Source organism: Xyrauchen texanus, chromosome 20, assembly GCF_025860055.1.
Source record: "Xyrauchen texanus isolate HMW12.3.18 chromosome 20, RBS_HiC_50CHRs, whole genome shotgun sequence".
Lineage (NCBI taxonomy): Eukaryota > Metazoa > Chordata > Actinopteri > Cypriniformes > Catostomidae > Xyrauchen > Xyrauchen texanus.
Window position 1 is genome coordinate 24045328 of NC_068295.1, and position 20862 is coordinate 24066189.

A 20862-nucleotide genomic window follows, 5' to 3' on the forward strand; every position below is an offset into this window, starting at 1 on the left:
GCAAGTCACACAAAACGATGTAAATCAGGTGGCAGAATCGTAGCGAAAATCGTACAGTGTGAACCAGGTTTAAGCAATAAAAACCTTGGTAACACTTTATAATTACAGTACATGAATAATCATGAATTAATTAGTGAATGAATAGTTATTTCTGCATAAATTAATGATGAGTTAAGGAATGGACTAATCAGGAACTAATGAAGAGCTAACATAAACTACAACATGAGTCATATGAATTCTTGCATTAATAACGGTCACCTTAATTCCATGTTAGTACATGCTTGATAGTTAATGCATTAATTAACATTAGGAAATAAACAAAATCAAACAGGCTTTATAAGAAAGAATGTGAAGTGCTTCGACCTTGAATTAAATGTGCATAATTCAATATTTTCATCATTTAAAAACGATTTTTTGATGTCTTCAGGTTTGCCACTAACATCAGTGGATGACGGAGGATTATTCTGCATAATTTACATGGATCGTCATAAATAAATGTTGAAAACATTAAAGGAATAGTTCTCCCATCTTTTAGTCACGTCATGCCATTCCAGATGTGTATGACTTTCTGTCGTCTGCAGAACATAAATTGAGATTATAGAAGAATATCTCAGCTTTGTTGGTCCATACAATGTATGATGCAAGTGAATAGGGACCAAATTTATGAAGTTCCAAAAAGCACATAAAATGGCATAAAAGTAATCTGTATGACTCCAGTGGTTTAATACATGTCTTCGTGAGTGATGCAATCAGTTTTGGGTGAGATTAAACCAAAATGTAACTCTTTTATCACTGTACATCTTGCCATTGCTGTCTCTAGGCACAATCAAGATCTTAAGCTAATTTACACTTTATAGTTATTGACGCATGCAGAGAGTGCTAGATGTGCAAGGAAGCGTGATTGAGTTTGAAATCATGGAGTTATATTTTGGTCTGATCTCACCAAATATGGATCTGACAACTTTAGTAAACATAGATTAAACCACTGAATTTGTATGGATTAATTTTAAGATGAATTTATGTGCTTTTTGAAGCTTAATCATTTTGGTCACCATTCACCATTTTTTTGGACCTACAGAGCTGAGATATTCCTTTAAAAATATTTGTGTTCTGCAGAAGAAGAGTCACACACATCTGGAATGGCATGAGGGTAAGTAAATAATATGAGAATTTTCAATTTTGGATTTCAAATTTAACGATTGCCACTAATAATTATTCTTAATAATAATAATTGATCTCAACCCGTTCTGTGATTCTCCATTCCTTTCCCTTCATACTCACCCTACCACTGTAGGTCCTATCACTCAGTTCAATCATCATCCATGAGCAGGCCATGTCTGAATCTCAGCTTTTACCTAATGACAAACTAAATGATGCTAAACAATATGTGATTTAAATGGGATGAATACTTGTGTAGTACATGTGTATTTGATAGTAAGTTTATAATTATGTGTCCCACCAAATAAGGTCATGACATGATGATGCATGAACAAGTCATAGATTCATGAGTAGTTAATAATGAGTTAGTAATGACACACATGCAGTAAGGAGATCCTTACCCTTTTGCACCAGTGAAATAAAGACCAAATTTTTTTGGGAAACATCTGTTTATTTGAAATTACAAATCCACCAGCATATATGACATCAAAACATTTAAAGGGAAAAACACCTTTAATGTGAAGAAAAAACAATACAGAAAGTCAACTGTCAATCTTCCACCAATATGCTTTAAATGAATTATATCTCTTTTGAAACATATACAGGCTCAAAAGAAAACCCAAATATACCTGTTAAGACATACGATACACTTTTAAATGATTTACAAGGCGTGTTTTGTCTCTCTATATCTCCTGATGTTAAATCGTAAATATGCTAAAATATGCTAATGTTAGCACTTAGCCTAAAATGTTCAATTAAAATGACAACATTTATTCAAATAATCCAAATAATGTCGTAAAATGTATATTATGAACACTTATATCCTTAATTCAGTCCAATAAAACAGCCAATTATTTTAGATAAAAAATGTCAGCATTACCATAGGAAATAGTGGCAAGCAGCCAGCCAACACCTAGAGAGCGCTACTTATAATGTAAGTGCCCCATCGTAAACAAATTCTCCACATACTGTAGTTCAGGGCAGAAATGTAGCGAACTTTCTGCACTTGAAATGTGTAACATAGACTCCATTTGCAGCTTTACTTGTAAAGTCACAGAGAATAAACAACAGGTAGAGGTCAGTAGCCTATCCAAAATATACAGCACCATGGGCAAATCCAATAATCATGGTCACAAAACAGGCAGAGGGTCGAGGCAGGTAGAAAAGAGGCAGGTAGCTTGCTGTAGATGGACATGCGGCTGGTTCCACACCTCCTCGCTCAACCGGAGCCAGTCGTTGATGGCCGGCAATTCTGTGGGTTCTCTTGACCAAGGGAACAAGGGTGGTTGAAATCCCAGCACACACTGGAATGGAGTCATGCCTGTGGATGGTTTCAGTAGTGAATTCTGGGCGTATTCTGCCCACAGCAGGTACCGCCTCCAGATGGTTTGGTTTTGATGGCAATACATCCTGAGAAAACGAGTGATTTCCTGATTCAGACATTCGGTTTGCCCACTGGATTGAGGATGAACACAGAGGTGAGGCTGATGTTGACATTTAGTTGATGGAAGAAGGCCGTCCAGACCCAAGCAGTGAAACGGTCTGATACAATGTCTTCAGGTAACCCATAGAACCGAAATACTTGATGTAATAGATGTTCTGCTGTTCCGAAGGCTGTGGGGATCTTGGGTAGTGGGTTAGTCGACATGCTTTGGAAAAACAATATATGGATTGGTTGAAGCAGGCCTGCCGGGAGTAGTTTAGAAGATTTGGACACTGCACAATTGGAACCTTGGTTGACATAAGAAATGGTGTCCGTCTGTATGTTCTCCACCAAAATTGGTTCCGGAGCAGTTGGAGTGTAGCAGTGATGCCTGGGTTCCCGGAGCTGGTGGCAGTATGGATCCCCTGTAAAACCTTCTCCCGTAATGATTGTGGTACATAGATTTTACTTCAGGGCAGTCGTGAGGAACCAGGATCTTGCCTGGGTAATTTCTATCATGATGTCCCATTGGACTGGGGCTACAATTAGAAATGTAGGGATTATGCGTTCTGATATCTGATTCTGATTCTGAGCTTCAAATTGACGAGAGAGAGCGTCAGCTTTAACATTCTTGGTGCCAGGGCGATATGTGATCTTGAAGTCAAATCTTGTAAAAAATAGTGCCCACCTGGCCTACCATGGATTCAATCTCTTTGCGGAGTGCAGATATTCAAGGTTCTGATGATCTGTCAGCACGAGAAATGGATGCTTTGCCCCCTCCAGCCAATATTACCATTCCTCCAGCGCTGCTTTCATGGCGATTAACTCTCGGTTCCCCACATCAGAGTCATGGTGAGTTTTCAGGAATAGAAGGCACAGGGGTTGAGTTTCGGAGGTGACCCATGGCATTGTGAGAGAATGGCTCCGTTCCCGTTGTTCAATGCATCCACCTCGACAACGAATGGACAGTCTTGATTCAGATGATGCACAATGAGAGCAGAGGTGAGCAGGCTTTGAGGTTCTTAAAGGCTTGTAATTCGGATGCAGACCAACATAGTTTGGTGCCCTTTCCTTTTTGCATGGATGTGCAAAGGGGTGCAGCAATCGTGCTGAAGTTCCTGATTAACTGTCTGTAGAAGTTATCGAACCCCAGAAAACATTGTAGTTACTTCAGAGAAGATGGTTGAAGCCAATTTAAGACCACCCGCACCTTGTTGTCATCCATGGTGACCCCCTCAGAACGGATGATTTAGCCCAAGACGACACAGATGTCTGATGAAACCCACATTTCTCAGCCTTGGCATAGAGCTGGTGTGAGATTAGATGCTGGAGAACAGCTGTGACATGTCCGATGTGTTCTTCCAGGGTATTGGATTAAATTAAAATGTTATCGATGTATACAATCGCCCATTGATTTAACATATCTATGAAGTTGATGAAGGACTGAAACACTGAAGGACTATTGGCAAGGCCAAAGGGCATGACCAAGTTTTCATAGTGCCCACTACTGGTTGAAAATGCTGTCTCCCATTCGTCCCCCTCTCTGAAGCGGATGAGGTTGTAAGCACTGCGCAGATACAGTTTGGTGAAGTACTTGGCAGTTCATAGCAGTTCCAGTGCTGACGGGACTAATGGTAAAGCTTTTTTATTGAATTACATTATAACAGACAAGTGTCTGTTATAAAATAATCCTCCAACTCATCAGGATGTCTTCTCTCACACTTTGTTAGATAGAATATGCTTTCAGGTTAATCCATTCTAGAAAAGTGTATTTTTGTGAATTCTATCTGACTGATTGTGAAAGCTTTTAGGGGATTCAAGTTTATGAATGTAACAATCAAATTAATGATCATAATTGTGCCTTCATGCAGCAATCAGAGCTCACCTTTTAACCCATTTAACCATATGAAACTGGGTCAGAGCCCCTCCTCAAGGAAGGAGCCTTTAAACTGTGCTCAAAAATGGGATGATCCAATCAGGGAGACAAGAGGCTGTTCTGTTTGAATGAGAGTCAATGGAGGAGATGCCTCAATCTGCTGAATAAAGTGCTTTTGTGTGGAAACAGTTTTTCCACATACATAAATTATGCTTGCTGTGTCATATTAATTTTGGAGAAATCTATTTGGAGTCTGCTATGAATAAAAAATATTTATACTACAGGGCTGTTGAATGCTTGATTCTGATTGGTTGAGAACGTTCTAAGGTGTGCAATTATTTTCAGGGAAACGCACGGCTAAAGTAGTTCCAGGCAGGTCTTGACCGCATTACAGTTCCATATCACTTCGCGTAGTCAACTGTAATAACGGAAAATAGGATACAATTCATAACAAGAAGAGACAGCGACAAATCCACTTCAACTTCAAGAGGAAAAAAATGACAGACTATTTAGATTTTCCGAAGTAAATTTTAATATTTATGGTGAACATAAACATTTGAACAACTGGGCGACCGCAGTATTGGATAGCTCAGATGAAAAAACAAATAAACGGAAGAGGACATCAAAGGCAGCCGGCAACAACAAAAGACATAAAACAATCAGCTGAAGAACAGCTAGACCGACTCGAGGGCTGAAAAACATGAAGAAAACACCAAAAAACAACAGCTTGGGCTGTCAATGTGTTTAACGTGCAGTTTAATTTTACTAAATAAATTTGTTCGAATTAACGAATGAATTATAACATATGAATTAATAAATAAATTAAATAATATGACGCACATGATTTTCTGTCTCATTATTGCAACCTCTGTCTCTCTAATAACTACACTAATAACTGCATTAGTCTGCTGTCAGTGGCTCAAACCTCCGGTACTAACTCTAAAATGACGCTTTGGAATTAGCAACGGAGGCAGATTAGATGCGTAAGAAATTAGTCCTACATACAAGAGCGCTTTTAATGACAAAAACTTGACAAACGCCTAGAATCACATCATCTGAACAATGTTTCGAGGTGTGGTAACTGTAGTATAAGCGAATAATTGACTCGGGCGTTGAATTATTAGAAAAATAATGCATACCGGTGTAACAGCCACTCGGCCAGGCCGTGACCGCATTACCACCCCGGGTGTGCATTATTTTTCTAATATTTCAACGGCCCGTCGTCAATTATTCCTTACATATTTGTTTTACAAGAGAAGTGGACCCACTTTATAGGTGTCTTTAACTAATATGTACTAATATTAAAATACAGTTCATCCAGAAAGTATTCACAGCGCTTCACTTTTTCCACATTTTGTTATGTTACAGCCTTATTTCAAAATGGATTAAATTCATTATTTTCCTCAAAATTCTACAAACAATACCCCATAATGACAACGTGAAAGAAGTTTGTTTGAAATCATTGCAAATTTATAAAAAATAAATAAATAAAAAAATCACATATACGCAAGTATTCACAGCCTTTGCCATGACACTAAAAATTGAGCTCAGGTGCCTCCTGTTTCCAGTGATCATACTTGAGACATTTCTACAACTTCATTGGAGTCCACCTGTGGCAAATTCAGTTGATTTGACATGATTTGGAAAGGCACACACCGGTTCCACATTTAACAGTGCAGCATTGAAGGTCCCAATGAGCACAGTGGCCTCCATCATCCGTAAATGGAAGAAGTTTGGAACCACCAGAACTCTTCCTAGAGCTGGCCGCCCGGCCAAACTGAGCGATTGTGGGAGAAGGGCCTTAGTCAAGGAGGTGACCAAGAACTCGATGGTCACTCTGACAGAGCTCCAGCATTTCTCTGTGGAGAGAGGAGAACCTTCCAGAAGAACAACCATCTCTGCAGCACTCCACCAATCAGGCCTGTATGGTAGAGTGGCCAGACGGAAGCCACTCCTCAGTAAAAGGCACATGACAGCCCACCTGGAGTTTGTCAAAAGACACCTGAAGGACTCTGAGAAACAAAATTCTCTGGTCTGAAGAACTCTTTGGTCTGAATGGCAAGCGTCATGTCTGGAGGAAACCAGGCACCGCTCATGACCTGGCCAATACCATCCCTACAGTGAAGCATGGTGGTGGCAGCATCATGCTGTGGGGATGTTTTTCAGCGGCAGGAACTGGGGAACTAGTCAGGATCAAGGGAAAGATGAATGCAGCAATGTACAGAGACATCCTTGATGAAAACCTGCTCCAGAGCACTCTGGACCTCAGACTGGGGCGAAGGTTAATCTTACAACAGGACAACGACCCTAAGCACACAGCCAAGATAACAAAGGAGTGGCTACAGGACAACTCTGTGAATGTCCTTGAGTGGTCCAGCCAGAGCCCAGACTTTAACTCGATTGAACACCTCTGGAGAGATCTGAAAATGGATGTGCACCAACGCTCCCCATCCAACCTGATGGAGCTTGAGAGGTCCTGAAAGAAGAATTGGAGAAACTGCCAAGCTTGTAGCATCATACTCAAAAAGACTTGAGGCTGTAATTGGTGCCAAAGGTGCTTCAAAAAAGTATTGAGCAAAGGCTGTGAATACTTATGTTCATGTGATTTTGTTCGTTTTTTATTTTTAATAAATTTGCAAAGATTTCAAACAAACTTATTTCACATAGTCATTATGGGGTATTGTTTGTCGAATTTTGAGGAAAATAATGAATTAAATCCATTTTGGAATAAGGCTGTAACATTACAAAATGTGGAAAAAGTGACACAGCTGTGAATACTTTCCGGATGCACTGTACATATAATATAATTTATATAGTGTGTAACTACATTTCTCAGAAGATTCACATTTTCTGCTACTGATTTTGTGGTTTGGGTAGGTTTAGGGTTAGTGGTTAGGGTTTAGGGTAATGTAAGGGTTGGGGTAGTGTTAGGTTTAGGGTTATTGGAGTAAGTTTAAAAGTTTAACTACAGATGTAATTGAATGCAGGTACTAAACGTATTCTTTTAGGGGTAGGGTCACGTAAAAGTATATGGTATGTACTAATTTAGATAGCAAAGTAAATGCATGTATGTGTTTGCATACCTTTCTCTCCAAAGATCCATCTCTTGTGCATGCTAGTGGTAAAAAAGATAGGCGCCTGGGTGGCACACATGAGGAAGTCTGTGATGGCTAGATTTATTATAAACAAGTTAGCAGGTGTCCTCAGTGTACGGCTCCTACACACATATACACAAACAAAACAATTATTTGGAGTGCATTATTATTCTACTATAAACCTAATTGCACAGCAATGGTTTCCATGACTCCATTAGACTTACAGTCTTTCTGCATACACTTCTTTCTTTGTTTAGGAGATACAGTGGTATGACATCAGTGAAAATACCAGAATCCCTGTGCTAATAGTTTTCTGAATAAGTTCATTTCATTCAAGCTATCTAATGACGCAAATTATCAATTGGTGAGACATAATGGCTTTGGAACTAAATGAGTACCTCACAATGTAAATAGCAAAAGTATTACCACTTAATTAATTACCATATCAAAAGTACTACCCAACACTTAATTCACAATTTCACATTTTTAAATTAAGTTAATGATACAATGGATAGTTCCAACTCTAAATTCTGAGTTGATGAGTTGCATTCAAAATCCTTTGTAAAATTACTATAAATGAATAACTGTGATGCACTTTCAACATTAATATGTCTAGTTACTATGCTGCTTGGTAACTGCAAACAGCCTACAGATAGGATAATTAACTATATTACTTGGGAGGAATTTTTTATTCTGATCATTAATATTAATGAGTTTAACCCCGTGTTATGCCATGAACAATTCTTACCCATGGTAAAACCAGCTTTAACCAGTTAAAGGAATACTCTGGGCTCAATTCAAATTTAGCTCAATCTACAGCATTTGTGACGTAATATTAATCACCACAAAAAATATATTTTGACTTGTCCCTCCTTTTCTTTAAGAAAAGCAAAATGAGGCACTACAATGATGTTAATGGGGCCAATCCATAAATGTTAAAATACTCACTATTTCAAAATTATAAAATTATAAAACAATGTGTGTTAACATGATTTTAGTGTGATAAAATCACTTACTAACTTTTTCTGTGTAAAGTTATAGCCAATTTTACATATTCGTTGCCATGATGATGTAATGTCAACAAACCGTAAAACTTTAAAATGACAGTTTAAATTACAATTTTACAGCTCAAATACTACACAAGTTTAAACATAAGAATTTATGTATGTGCTTTTATAAATTAAAAACTTCACATTTCTGCTATTAAACCCTCAGTAAATTTTCCCTGCCTCACTGGAACCTTCTTTAATTTAAAGAAAAAGGAGGGACGAGTCAAAATCAAAATTATGCCACAAATGCTGTTGACTGAGCTTAACTTGTTCTGAACCCAAAATATTCCTTTAAGACTATCAAACTTAAGGCTGGTTTAAGATGTTGTTGTTTTTTCACCAGGGTTATTACATAATAGAATTTCATACACCGTGTTCATAGTGAATTCTTATCTTCCTCTCAGTAACAAGCCTGTTCTCACCTGCTGAAGGCATAGATGACCAGAAAGTTGCCCACCATGCCAGTGATGCCAACTGCAAGGATGACAGCGCCGATAGTGTAATGAGCATGATCAGGCACATCCACTGTGGGGAATGGGTAGACAGACTCTCTCACCATGGCAACCTTGAAGACACAGCAGAACAGACTAATTAATGGCTCAAATGAAAAGAAGCAGCTACTGTTTCATAATGGCCTTTGCATCAAAGAATGAGCAATATGTTTAAGAATTTCCATTAAGCTTGAACCCAGTTGACACAACCAGCAAACCAGAAATATTCACACAATACAGACATAGTAGTTTTTGTGTATTTACACCTTTGATATGATAAACAGATTTATGTTTGCATGTCCATCTAGGCCCTAAAGTGGAAATGGTAAACAGATTGTTACAGGTAAACAAATTTGGCTTGCTGTCCATAAAGGAGGGGCTCGAGCATGAGGGACCTGAAGTTCCCCCCCTTCAGGACTACTTAACAAAAGTTAGTTAAGGTTAATATAACAATCAAGGAAGAGTATGGGGTGGTGGAGGGATGCCAGAAGATTCATCACGGGAGTGAGGGTAAGCATCTGCTTCTATGTGTTTGCATTATGATTGATGGGACTAGCTTGACAAGCTCCTCCTTTTATTTACAACTCCATTTATAGGTCAAGATCTCAATTTTTTTTTCTCCTTTTCTCCCCAATTTGGAATGCCCAATTCTCAATGGGCCCTAAGTCCTCGTGGTGACGTAGTGACTCGCCTTATTCTGGGTGGTAGAGAATGAATCTATCCGTAGACCATCAATCCGCACATCTTATCATGTGTCTTGTTGAGCGTGTTACCGCGGAGACGTAGTGCATGTGGAGGCTTCACGCTACTCTCCGCGGCATCCACGCACAACTCACCATGCACCCCACCGAGAGCAATAATCATACATTATAGCAACCACGAGGAGGTTACACCATGTGACTCTACCCTCCCTAGTAACCGGGACAATTTGGTTGCTTAGGAGACCTGGCTGGAGTCACTCAACATGCCCTGGATTCGAACTCATGACTCCAGGGGTGGTAGTCAGAGTCAACACTCATACCCAGGTTCCCTAAAAGACAGAATGTTAAGGACAGTCAGCATCGGTAACCATTAACTTGAATTTTATGAAAAAAACAGCAGTTTTAAAAAAAAATTAACTTAAATTCAAACAGATTTGGAAAGACGTGAGAGTGAGTAAATAATAACATTATTTAAATTTTTGGGTGGACTAATCCTTTAAGTCACTTTTTGTGGAAAGAGATTTTGCGAGATTTATTATAAATTTTTTACACTAAAAAGTAATAAAGATTTCAGCTAACTGGATAAGCTTTACAAATATTTTAAAGCTTATCCAGTTATCTGAAATCTTAATTTTTTACTCTATCAGTCTGTCCCTCAACATTACACATGACAGACCAATAAGAGCAGCAATATCTGATGTAAGGCCAGTTATAAAAGCCTTTTGCCACTTAATTGAGCAGTAAACATTTTTGAAATAATTTTGAAAAAATTATTAGGAGAATGATAGAAAATATAGTTTTGCCTTGTTTTACAGTAAAATTATCTAAACATTCTTTAAACCTGATTTATTTACTTGTCAAGCAAAATATACATCTTAACATCTTAAGTCTTGTTTTAAGATAAATATGACTAAATGTAGTGAACTTTAGACTTAAAAAAAAAAATGTGATAATGGGGTAAGGCAAAAATAAACTAGTTTTCCCATTGAATGAAGATTATTTTTCTTACCTCATTGGCAAACAGTTTTTTCTTGTTTTGAGCATAATACAGTTGAAGTCAGAAGTTCACATACACATTAGCCAAATACATTTAAAGGGGTCATGACATGAGAAACCAAATTTGCCTTGATCTTTTGGTATATAAGAGGTCTTTGTATCATTAAAACGTCCTGCAAGTTTAATATTTTAAGACGTCCTCCCCATTCTAAACGAATCATTTATTTAATCAAGCTCAAAATACAGCTCGTTCTGGATTCATGGTTAGAAGTGACGTGTCGGTTAGAAGTGGCGTAACAGCGTTTGCATATGACCGCCTCCAGCACAAGATAACTACGCTTTAAGCGCAAGACAACTACGCTCATTTCAGTATCGCCGTGCGCCTCACAAGTGTTCAGTCGATGGACAGCGAGCTCTGACAGAGACTACTTGTGCACAGGAAAATTACGATGCCACACAGATGTGCTGTTCCTGGCTGTGGTCAAACAAAACCTCTGAATAAGCTGCCGAAAGATCCAGGCGTCAGGGAAAAATGGATGCAGTTTATTTTTTGCGGATGTTCCAGTCACGGCAGTGTTAACTTAAGCGTTTGTTCTGTACATTTTAAGGATGACTGTTTTGAGAACAAATCTCAATATGATGCTTTCTTTGCCAGAAAACTGTTGCTCAAAGATAAGTCCGTGCCGACTATTCTGGGAACAACGACGGCGCTAAACTGTAAGTAATCTATTTTAAACTTTAAACTACTTTTTAAAGCGCAATTTCATTCATTATGAATAATCACAGTGTTTTTACTTAGTTTACTTGCATATTGTTCTGGCTGGAAGCGTCAATAATTGATACATAGGCACTGGCGTTAGCCAATCATAACAGTGGACGTTAACACTGAAGTCTTAAATGGAAAACGCCCCCAAAACAGACTGTTTGAATCAGAGGATGAGAAACAGGGTGGGAAAAGGTCATAAATCACTAGATTTTAAAAGTTTTTCTTAAAAAAAAATATATTAATACTATAATTGCACCTAAGGGAACATAATAATACAATAAAAAAAAACCATGTCATGACCCCTTTAAACTCAGTTTTTCACAATTCCTGACATTTAATCATTTAAAACATTCCCTGTCTTAAGATAGTTAAGATCACTACTTTATTTTAAGAATGTGAAATGTCAGAATAATAGAAGAGAGAATTATTTTTTTTCATCACATTCCAAGTGGGTCAGAAGTTTACATACACGTTGATAGTATTTGGTAGCATTGACTTTAAATGGTTTAACTTGGGTCAAAGTTTTGTGTAGCTTTCCACAAGCTTCTCACAATAAGTTGCTGGAATTTTCCTCCAGACAGAACTGGTGTAACCGAGTCAGGTTTTTGTGATGGCCACTCCAATACCTTGACTTTGTTGTCCTTAAGCCATTTTGCCACAACTTTGGAGGTATGCTTGGGGTCATTGTCCATTAGAAAGACCCATTTGTGACTGAGCTATAACTTCTTGAGATGATGTCTTGAGATGTTGCATCAATATATCCACCTATTTTTACTTCCTCATGATGCCATCTATTTTCTTAGGTGCACCAGTCCCTCCTGCAGCAAAGCACCCCACAACATGATGCTGCCACCCCCATGCTTCACGATAGGGATGGTGTTCTTTGGTTTACAAGCTTCACCTTTTTTCCTCCAAACATAATGGTCATTATAGCCAAACAGTTACATTTTTGTTTCATTAGACCAGAGGATCTTTGTCCCCATGAGCACTCGCAAACCATAGTCTGGCTTTTTTATAGTGGTTTTGGAGCAGTGACTTTCAGGTTATGTCGATATAGGACTCATTTGACTGTGGATGTAGATATTTGTCTACTTGTTTCCTCCAGCATCTTCAAAAGGTCCTTTGCTGCTGTTCTGGGATTGATTTGCACTTTTCACACCAAACTACATTCCTTGCTAGGAGACAGAACGCATCTCCTTCCTGAGTGGTATGATGGCTACGTGGTCTCATGGTGTTTATACTTGCGTACTATTGTTTGTACAGTGGTACCTTCAGGCATTTGGAAATTGCTCCCAAGGATGAACCAGGCTATTTTATATTTACACCCAAGTTTTTTAGTGAGGTCTTGGCTGATTTCTTTCTTTCTGATATCTCAGTTTGAAGGTAGACCTTAAAATACATCCACAGGTATACCTCCTATTCAGTACACCTCCTATTATAAGCTAATTGTCTAATTGTCTAAAGGCTTAACACCATTTTCTGGAATTTTCCAAGCTGCTTAAAGCTTAGTTTATTTAACTTAGTGTATGTAACATTCTGACCCACTGGAATTCTGATATAATCAATTCTATATATTCAATTGAAAGTGAAACAATCTGTCTATAAACAATTGTTGGAAAAATTACTCACGTCATGCACAAAGTAGATGTCCTAAACGACCTGCCAAAACTATAGTTTGCTAATATTAAATCTGTGGAGTGCTTTAAAAAAAATATATTTTTTTAATGACTTAAAACTAAGTGTATGTAAACTTCTGACTTCAACTGTAGAATATGTTGAGAAACACACAAAGTGTAAATATGTGACTTTCACAGAGCAATTATGATTAACAATTCTGTGCATGCACACATTCCACTTGGCAGAAATTTGTTTACGGCCTATTCCTAAGAAAAAGGTTTAATGAAAGGAGCTTTCAATGGCAGAGCTCCAGGCCCATGAGATTGCTGAATGCAAGACAAGCACTCCAGGAAAACTCAAATCCATCCATGTGGCAGGAAATATGACAAAGCAGATCCTGTCATTGCCTTTGGTAAATGTCAAGTGATGATGTCAAGTCATTTCTTTACCAACAAACTGTCAAATTACTTTTTTTAGCTCCATTTTCTAGCATGGCTCTCTTGCAACATTATGCAACCTTAGGATGTTGAAAGAGAAAACTAGCATTGACCAACCACACATGCAAGCAAACCATGATTGTAATCAGAATGACCCATTTTCCATCATCAAAACAAATTACTAAACCTCTTCACATCCTTAACTGCACTGGTGAATTTATTTGTTCTGAAGTTATTCCAAAATATGTCAGTAGTCATTACTGTGTGTTTTCATTCATTATTTCTGGGGTCGTATGAAGATCTAAGACATGAAAAACTTTGAGGGCTGAGATAAGCTGTCTTTTTTTCCTGGATTGAAGATTTTTATGAAATTGATACTGTTTGAGTCCCACATCTGTTTTCCACTCGGGGTAATATGACAGTGTTAAAGCTTCTTTGGTGGGATTGATTTCAAAGATGTTTCAAAATGAACCAGCCTCTTCAATAAAATGTCTTGTTTCAAAAACAAAAGGGTTGGAATAGAAGAAAGAATTGTTGTGCATGTTGGTTTTTGTAACTTCTTATGTAGATTTTTCTCCTATAGTCTGGCTAACAAGAGAAAGCATTTAACCATTTTCAAATAAGATCTGTGGACCATCAATTGCATGGGGGCAATAACGCATCATGAAAGCAATTGCACTCTGGAAACAATATCAAAAGGCAACACTTAATAGAATTATTGACATGATAATCTTAAGAAAATATTTTGTATAATGAGCCTCAACCATTTTAAACCATCTGTCTTTCTTGCCATTATTTATTGGAATTGAGCACAAATAAAACACACATTATCATTAGATATGAATATCATTAATTGAACTTAATCTCTGTGAATACAATATTCCAACACCTAAACAAAATATTTAAGATGCAGTGGTTGAAAAACATTTAGAGTTTTTATTTGCTCCTTTTTCTCTACAAGACTTATTGTGGACTTAATTGGAATGATCATAACAGTTTCAGCATGCTTCATATTTATGACGAACAGTAAATAACAAACTAGATATAATGATATTGATATAATGTCGTTTTTATCAAAAATCGAAAGTGAGGCTTCACATTTAGTGATCTATTTCATAAATGATGGGATTTAGAATAATAAAGTGTATTGATGAATACTTAAAAAATTGCACTTAATTAACCTTTGAAAACAACACTTTAAAGGTGCAGTAAGCGGAAAGCTATGAAAAAAATGGCCTACTCCCTGAAAGATATTAATGAAATAAGTGTCATGAGATTTCTCACCGGTCTCTGTGACAGCTGTAGACTGTGTAAACAACAAACAAAAATGTGTCCGTGGTCTGCGGACAATTATGCTTTCAACCTGTCAATCATGTTGCGCATTCTCATAGTATTGTAGTTGCAGCAAAATATTGAGGCTTATGCATTTTTATGCCATTTTGTTCATAACAGTTGTCAGATGAGGGCACTATTTATCTACTGTTGTCTTTAACAACAGTTTCTGCTTTCAATAAAACTCATTTTGGTATCTTTAGTGTGCTATTAGTGCTATTATTTTGAGCAGGAACATGTAATAGTGAGAGGAGTTTCCAGAATTCCAGAGCTCTTATTCTTTTATTATACTTTAGATGTCACTAAATTAACAGCATGAGCTTTCAGACACACATTAATCTAAAATCTGTAAATCAATTGTCGGTTTAAGCTTGTTCTTCATCCTTGAGATTGAACTTACTCTAAATCATGAATCGAACATGACCATCTTTGATGTGCTTTACTGTAAATATTTTCTGTGTGTCTGGCCCAAATAACTGAGATTTAAATTTAATGTAATTTCCAAAGGATGTTCTCTACTGTCCTTCATATCTGGATAAGTTCTCTTACGCTCCAGATGTTACTGCTCTTTTTTGACTGCATTACTATGATTATTTAGCTCAGTTAGACAGTAAAGCTGCCTGAGCTTAGCTAAACACATATCCTGCCAAAACCTCCAACTTGATAATCTGAAACAGTTTTCCTCTACACTACCCTGAGCTTTTATTTTCAGTGTGTGTAGTTGTCCTTTTGGGGACAGTTTTGCCATTCAAATTGGAAAGAATAATATATTTCTATAAGAAATATTGTAAAAGACATACCAACTTTTTTCAAAGCAGGCAAATAAGCCTGTTTTGGTTAATGCATAATATACTGGGTTTTAGTACCAAATCAACAGACAATTCTCTTGGATAGCCTTGAGAATAATGTTGGCATTTGTGGACAGGCATTATCTTGGTCTAGGTCCTATTTTTCTGACCACTGCCACTTTGTCTGTGTAAATTAGGAATTTTCAGATGAAACTGAAGTTAAGTATGGAATGCCACCGGGATCAGGTTTAGGGCCTCTGCTTTTCTCCTTTTATATGCTTCCCCTGGGAGATATTATCAGGAACCTTGGAATTAGTTTTCACTGTTATGTAAATGATACCCAACATTATTATTTCTTTGAAACTTTACAAAATTTCACCATTCTCCTTCTGCTCAATAACGACAAAACAGGCACTAATTATTGGACCAAAAACCTCTAAAATAAGCAGCTAAAATATAATTTGATTCTTGATGTATGTACTATTATGTCGTCTTCTACAGCGAAGAAATTAGGTGTTATATTTGATAGAGATATGTCCTTTGAAAGACACATTTCCAATGTTTGTAGAACAGCATTCTTCCATCTCAGAAATATTGCTAAGTTACTGCACATGCTCTCTGTTTCTAATGCCGAAAAACGAATTAATGCGTTCATGACCTCAAGACTAGATTATTGTAATGCAGTACTGGGAGGATGTCCTGCAGGTTCCATAAATAAACTTCAACTGGTTCAAAAGGTAGCAGCTACAGGGCTGACAAAAACCAAGAAATATGATCATATCATCCCAATTTTATTATTGCTACATTGGCTACCTGTTAAATTTCATATTCATTTTAAAATTCTGTTAATTACTTACAAATGTTTGAATGGTCTAGCTCTACAGTACTTAAGCGACCCTTCTATCATGCTATATTCCATCATGTTCACTACGATCGTACGATTCTGGCCTGTTAATAATACCTAGAATATCAAAATCCACAAAAGTAGGTAGATTCCTATTTGGCTCCTAAACTATCGAATAGTCTTCATAGCATATCCAGCAAATTCCTAGCGGTCAAAATAATGCCACTTGCAGACTGTTTTCAAACAATAATATTAATATAGATAAAACATTTATGCACCCACACAAATTGAGATTTTTCATGAAAAATCTTTTGGTACTTTTGAATGTTGTTACACAAGTATAAACGCATGCATACATGCAAACACACGCAATACCCACACAACTCAAATACAGTTTTTATAATCTACATCTACAATATACACCAGTTAACAATGGTTGTTCTTCTTTTAAAGACTGCATTATCCAACATCATCAGAATGAATGAACCTAATCCTAATTTAACCTAATCCTAATTTAACCAAATCCCTCTTGGTCAGTGAGGATGGTTTACCTGTGATGTTATGCTAAACACCAGACACCCATTACTGTTATTGATAGACTTACAATTATGTCACCATGGCCTGGATTAATGAGCATCTTTTGCTATCAGTCCTGGGTGTCACAGGGTTTCTGGGTCACAAGATAAGTATGTTTATATGATTTATGCACATTTTGTTAATTTCCTGATGAATGTGACCCAAATATGTATCCTTCTAAACAAGATGCTCAAGGCTCAGATTTACATAAGGAAATCTCAAAGATTTCAAGAAGTAATCTACAGTAAAAGCTTTTTGTGGCCCATTTTTAGGTCTCACACATTCCAACATGGTCAGGATATAACTAACCCCCCTCTGTTCAATTTGTGTAAGAACAGTGTGGTAACAGAGATTTGATCATAACACAGTCCCTATTAATTTGTAGAGGAAATATGCAAAATAACATTATTCAAATCCCAGTCCAGGTTCTTGAAAGGTCATTAGGAAATCATGTGTTGGTGTATTCATTTGAATGAATGAGAATTGACTGCCACAATATGTTTCCACAGATAATCTAATTTTAAAGTCATCTATTGATAAAAAGTAGCGTACAATGGGGCTAAAGGCCCCATGGGGTAAAATGCACTTTTAATTGTATTTTCTCCCAAAACACTAAACAGCAACAAAAACACCTGTATGTCACTATACAATGCAAAATATTCCTGATCCATGAGATCATTGCGTGCGATGTCTAAGTTGATTTTATTGAAATTTTATCTAATATTTAATTATTTTTTAAATGTTGCAAATCCCTGAAATTATCACATTCATTTTAAGACAAAATAATTATTTTTTATTTTCAATTCAGTTTTGTTTCTGGTGATTAAATCACAAGTTTTTTCATAACTGTCTAATAACTGTCATAATAAAGTTATGAAATGTCAAATGTAATTGTATTTAACAGGAAATAGTTAAACCTTTTCTGAAGTGGATATTTTGAATAAGTATTATCTTAATTTGTTATTGAAGAAAGCATCTTGCTGTCTCAAATGTATTTGTGTAAGTTGACAAATTTGCCATACAATTATTGTCCATCAATTATTCTTGAGATATGGGACAAAACACATCCTACATGCCAAAGTCCTCTTTATGTTAAAAATCAAAATACTGATAAAGTTAAATCTAGAGGAAACATGTATACTCAGGGCATTTATTACTTAGATTTTTTAATAATTTCATTAGAATGTTTTAAAATGCATTCTCTATACCTGGAAGTGCAATCTGTCCTCAGCAAAGTTAAACTGCCAAACAAAGTGTTTAAAAATGCAACAAATTCATAAATATAAATATCAACTGAAAGGTAGGTATCTGTAATATACAAAACAATACATAAAGTAAAATTACACTTATAGTTTCCATCGAAATCTGCCTATCAAAGTTGTGTCCTCACTTTGCATCAATTTTTTAATAATCCTGAATAAATCAGACAATGTCAAGGTGTCTATAAAAAAATTATAGATTTTTTTATCACTTAACTTCTTTACTGAACACCATTATTACATAATTAAGACTTAACATTCTTGTTGTATGGATCAAATTAAAATAACATGCTATTATTGTGTCTGGCTGAGTTGACAGATATTAGTTATATCATCTTAAGATATAAATTATATAATTTTTATAGAAACTATAAATAAAACTCAGTTTTAAAACATGTTTTGTCCCTTATCTCAAGAATCAGTGCCCTATATTTACACAATGGCTGTGTCTTGTTTGGAAGGCTGCATGCTAGGATGCGTCCTTTGAAGGCTGCAGTATACAGAGCGTCCTCTAAACATGTCTCGTTTAAATGAGATGGCTTCGTAGGACGAACGGAAACGTAACGTAACATGGTTGCTATGACAGCACGCCACTCTTTAACAAGCTTTGAGTGAGAAGGGAACAAAGTCCCTTTAGAAGAGAATGTATGAGGTCAGTTTTAGGAGAGTTATAAAGATGTAGCCCTAAAGAGAAAAGAAAATAGATTTTACAGGTGCAGTTTTAGTCTAATACTTTATATTTATATAATTATACATATATTACATACACTGCACTGCACCCAACTTGGGAATTAACAGCACTTGCCTTTGAACATCATATTTACAGGCAAATTGGCATCTTTTTATTTTATTTTATTTTATTTTAGACATTTTCGTTGAAGCAAATAATTGTAGGTTATTAGTGCCCACGAAGTATACACCTCATGCATCCTCCGAATTCCCCAAAAAGAAGGTCACATTGGAAGGGTCCTACTCGCTTTTATGAAACGAGACAGCCCGACAAATGCGACCTCCGGAGGACGCAGCATTCCAAACGAGACACAGCCACCGTAACTATAAACCCCCTGGGGGCCTTTTACCCTAAGTGTAGGGTAAAACGCTCCCTTGCCAGCTTTTATTTTTATTATTATTATTTTATCAATCATAAATCATAATAACCTTCAATTATTAGCTATGTGTTTTTCTGTTCTTACATTTAGAAAAAGAATCGAATTTTCCTTAAAGGTTCAGATGTGTATGACTTTGTTTCTTCTGCAGAACACAAATTAAGATTTTTAGAAGAATATCTCGGCTCTGTAGGTCCATACAATGCAAGTGGATGGTGATCAGTATACTCTAAAGCTCCAAAAAGCACAGACAATCTGGAAGCACAGACACATCTGGGATGGCATGAGGGTGTGTAAATGATAAGAGAATTTAAATTTTTTTGTGTTAACTATCCCTTTAAGGTGTACCTTTAGCCCTGTTGTACCCTGCATATACGCAAGATTTTCTTTCGACTGCACAGTATTAAATAAGGGTTATAACCTGTTTAAGAGTAAAAACTAAATTCGGATCTTGGTGTTGAGTGGTTGTGACGCCCATCAGCACTCAAGCATGAGTCTATGTGGACTAACTTTGAATAAAATCTGTATTTCAAATGTGTCTTCTTATTTGATTTGATAACAAGTTGAAAACACTGAGTGTAAGACAAAACTGACAAAATTCAAGCGGTTTGGTTTATATCTTATTAGGCCTACTAACTCTGGACTGGAGAAATACATATAGAGTAAAATGAAGGGTTTCAGTTCATTATCCATATTTCATAAACGTGATGCCATGGATATTGAAAATAGCTTTTTTAAGGGCTAAACTTGCTAAACATTGGAATTTAGTACATTATTGAGGCAAATAGACGGCATTTATAGCAATTTAAATATTTTACGCATTTTGCCAAATTTTATTTACACCTAACATGACAATCAGCAACGGACAAGATGCACTGTCTGAAAACTGTCGAGAAGAATTTGGTTGAAAACAAGAAATCAAAGCATATGATTCACTTACGGATGTAGTCATGGGGGGTAAGTCCACCAGCCTATACGCGCTCATCACGGAATTGTTCCACGAGGAGAGAGTTTCCACAATGCGCGTGCAGTTCGGGTCTTGGGTCGGGCACGAGATACCCTTCCTTAAAGAGCGCATGGTGCCGCTCATCGCCACTCGCGGGACTAACAGAGAGCTGGCACAGCAACAGCCGGGGAGAAAAGCCTTCAAACCCGATCCGAACAAGTGCAGATGTCAGATTCTATTCACTCGTGTTCAAGCGTTAAAAGAGTGCGTAAAATTGTGTCAGCGCCAAGCATCAGTTGCGATGTGGGCAGAGCTCAGCTGAAGTATTATACTCAATCACAAACCCACACCTTCATATATTTAACACACACACACACACACACACACACACACACACACACA

General features: G+C 36.8%; 1 protein-coding gene across 1 annotated transcript in view; it reads right to left on the reverse strand.

Annotated features, from left to right (window-relative positions):
• Positions 1-20545, reverse strand: part of opn4a (opsin 4a (melanopsin)) — a 39568-nt gene extending 19023 nt beyond the window's left edge. The window contains exons 1-3 of the mRNA XM_052150588.1: positions 20455-20545; positions 9024-9166; positions 7541-7674 (exon numbers count right to left, since the gene is read on the reverse strand). Of these exons, the coding sequence (XP_052006548.1) occupies positions 7541-7674; positions 9024-9166; positions 20455-20499 (322 nt within the window). The 5' untranslated portion in view covers positions 20500-20545. The remainder of the gene's footprint in view (positions 1-7540; positions 7675-9023; positions 9167-20454) is intronic.
• Between the last annotated feature and the right edge of the window lie 317 nt (positions 20546-20862).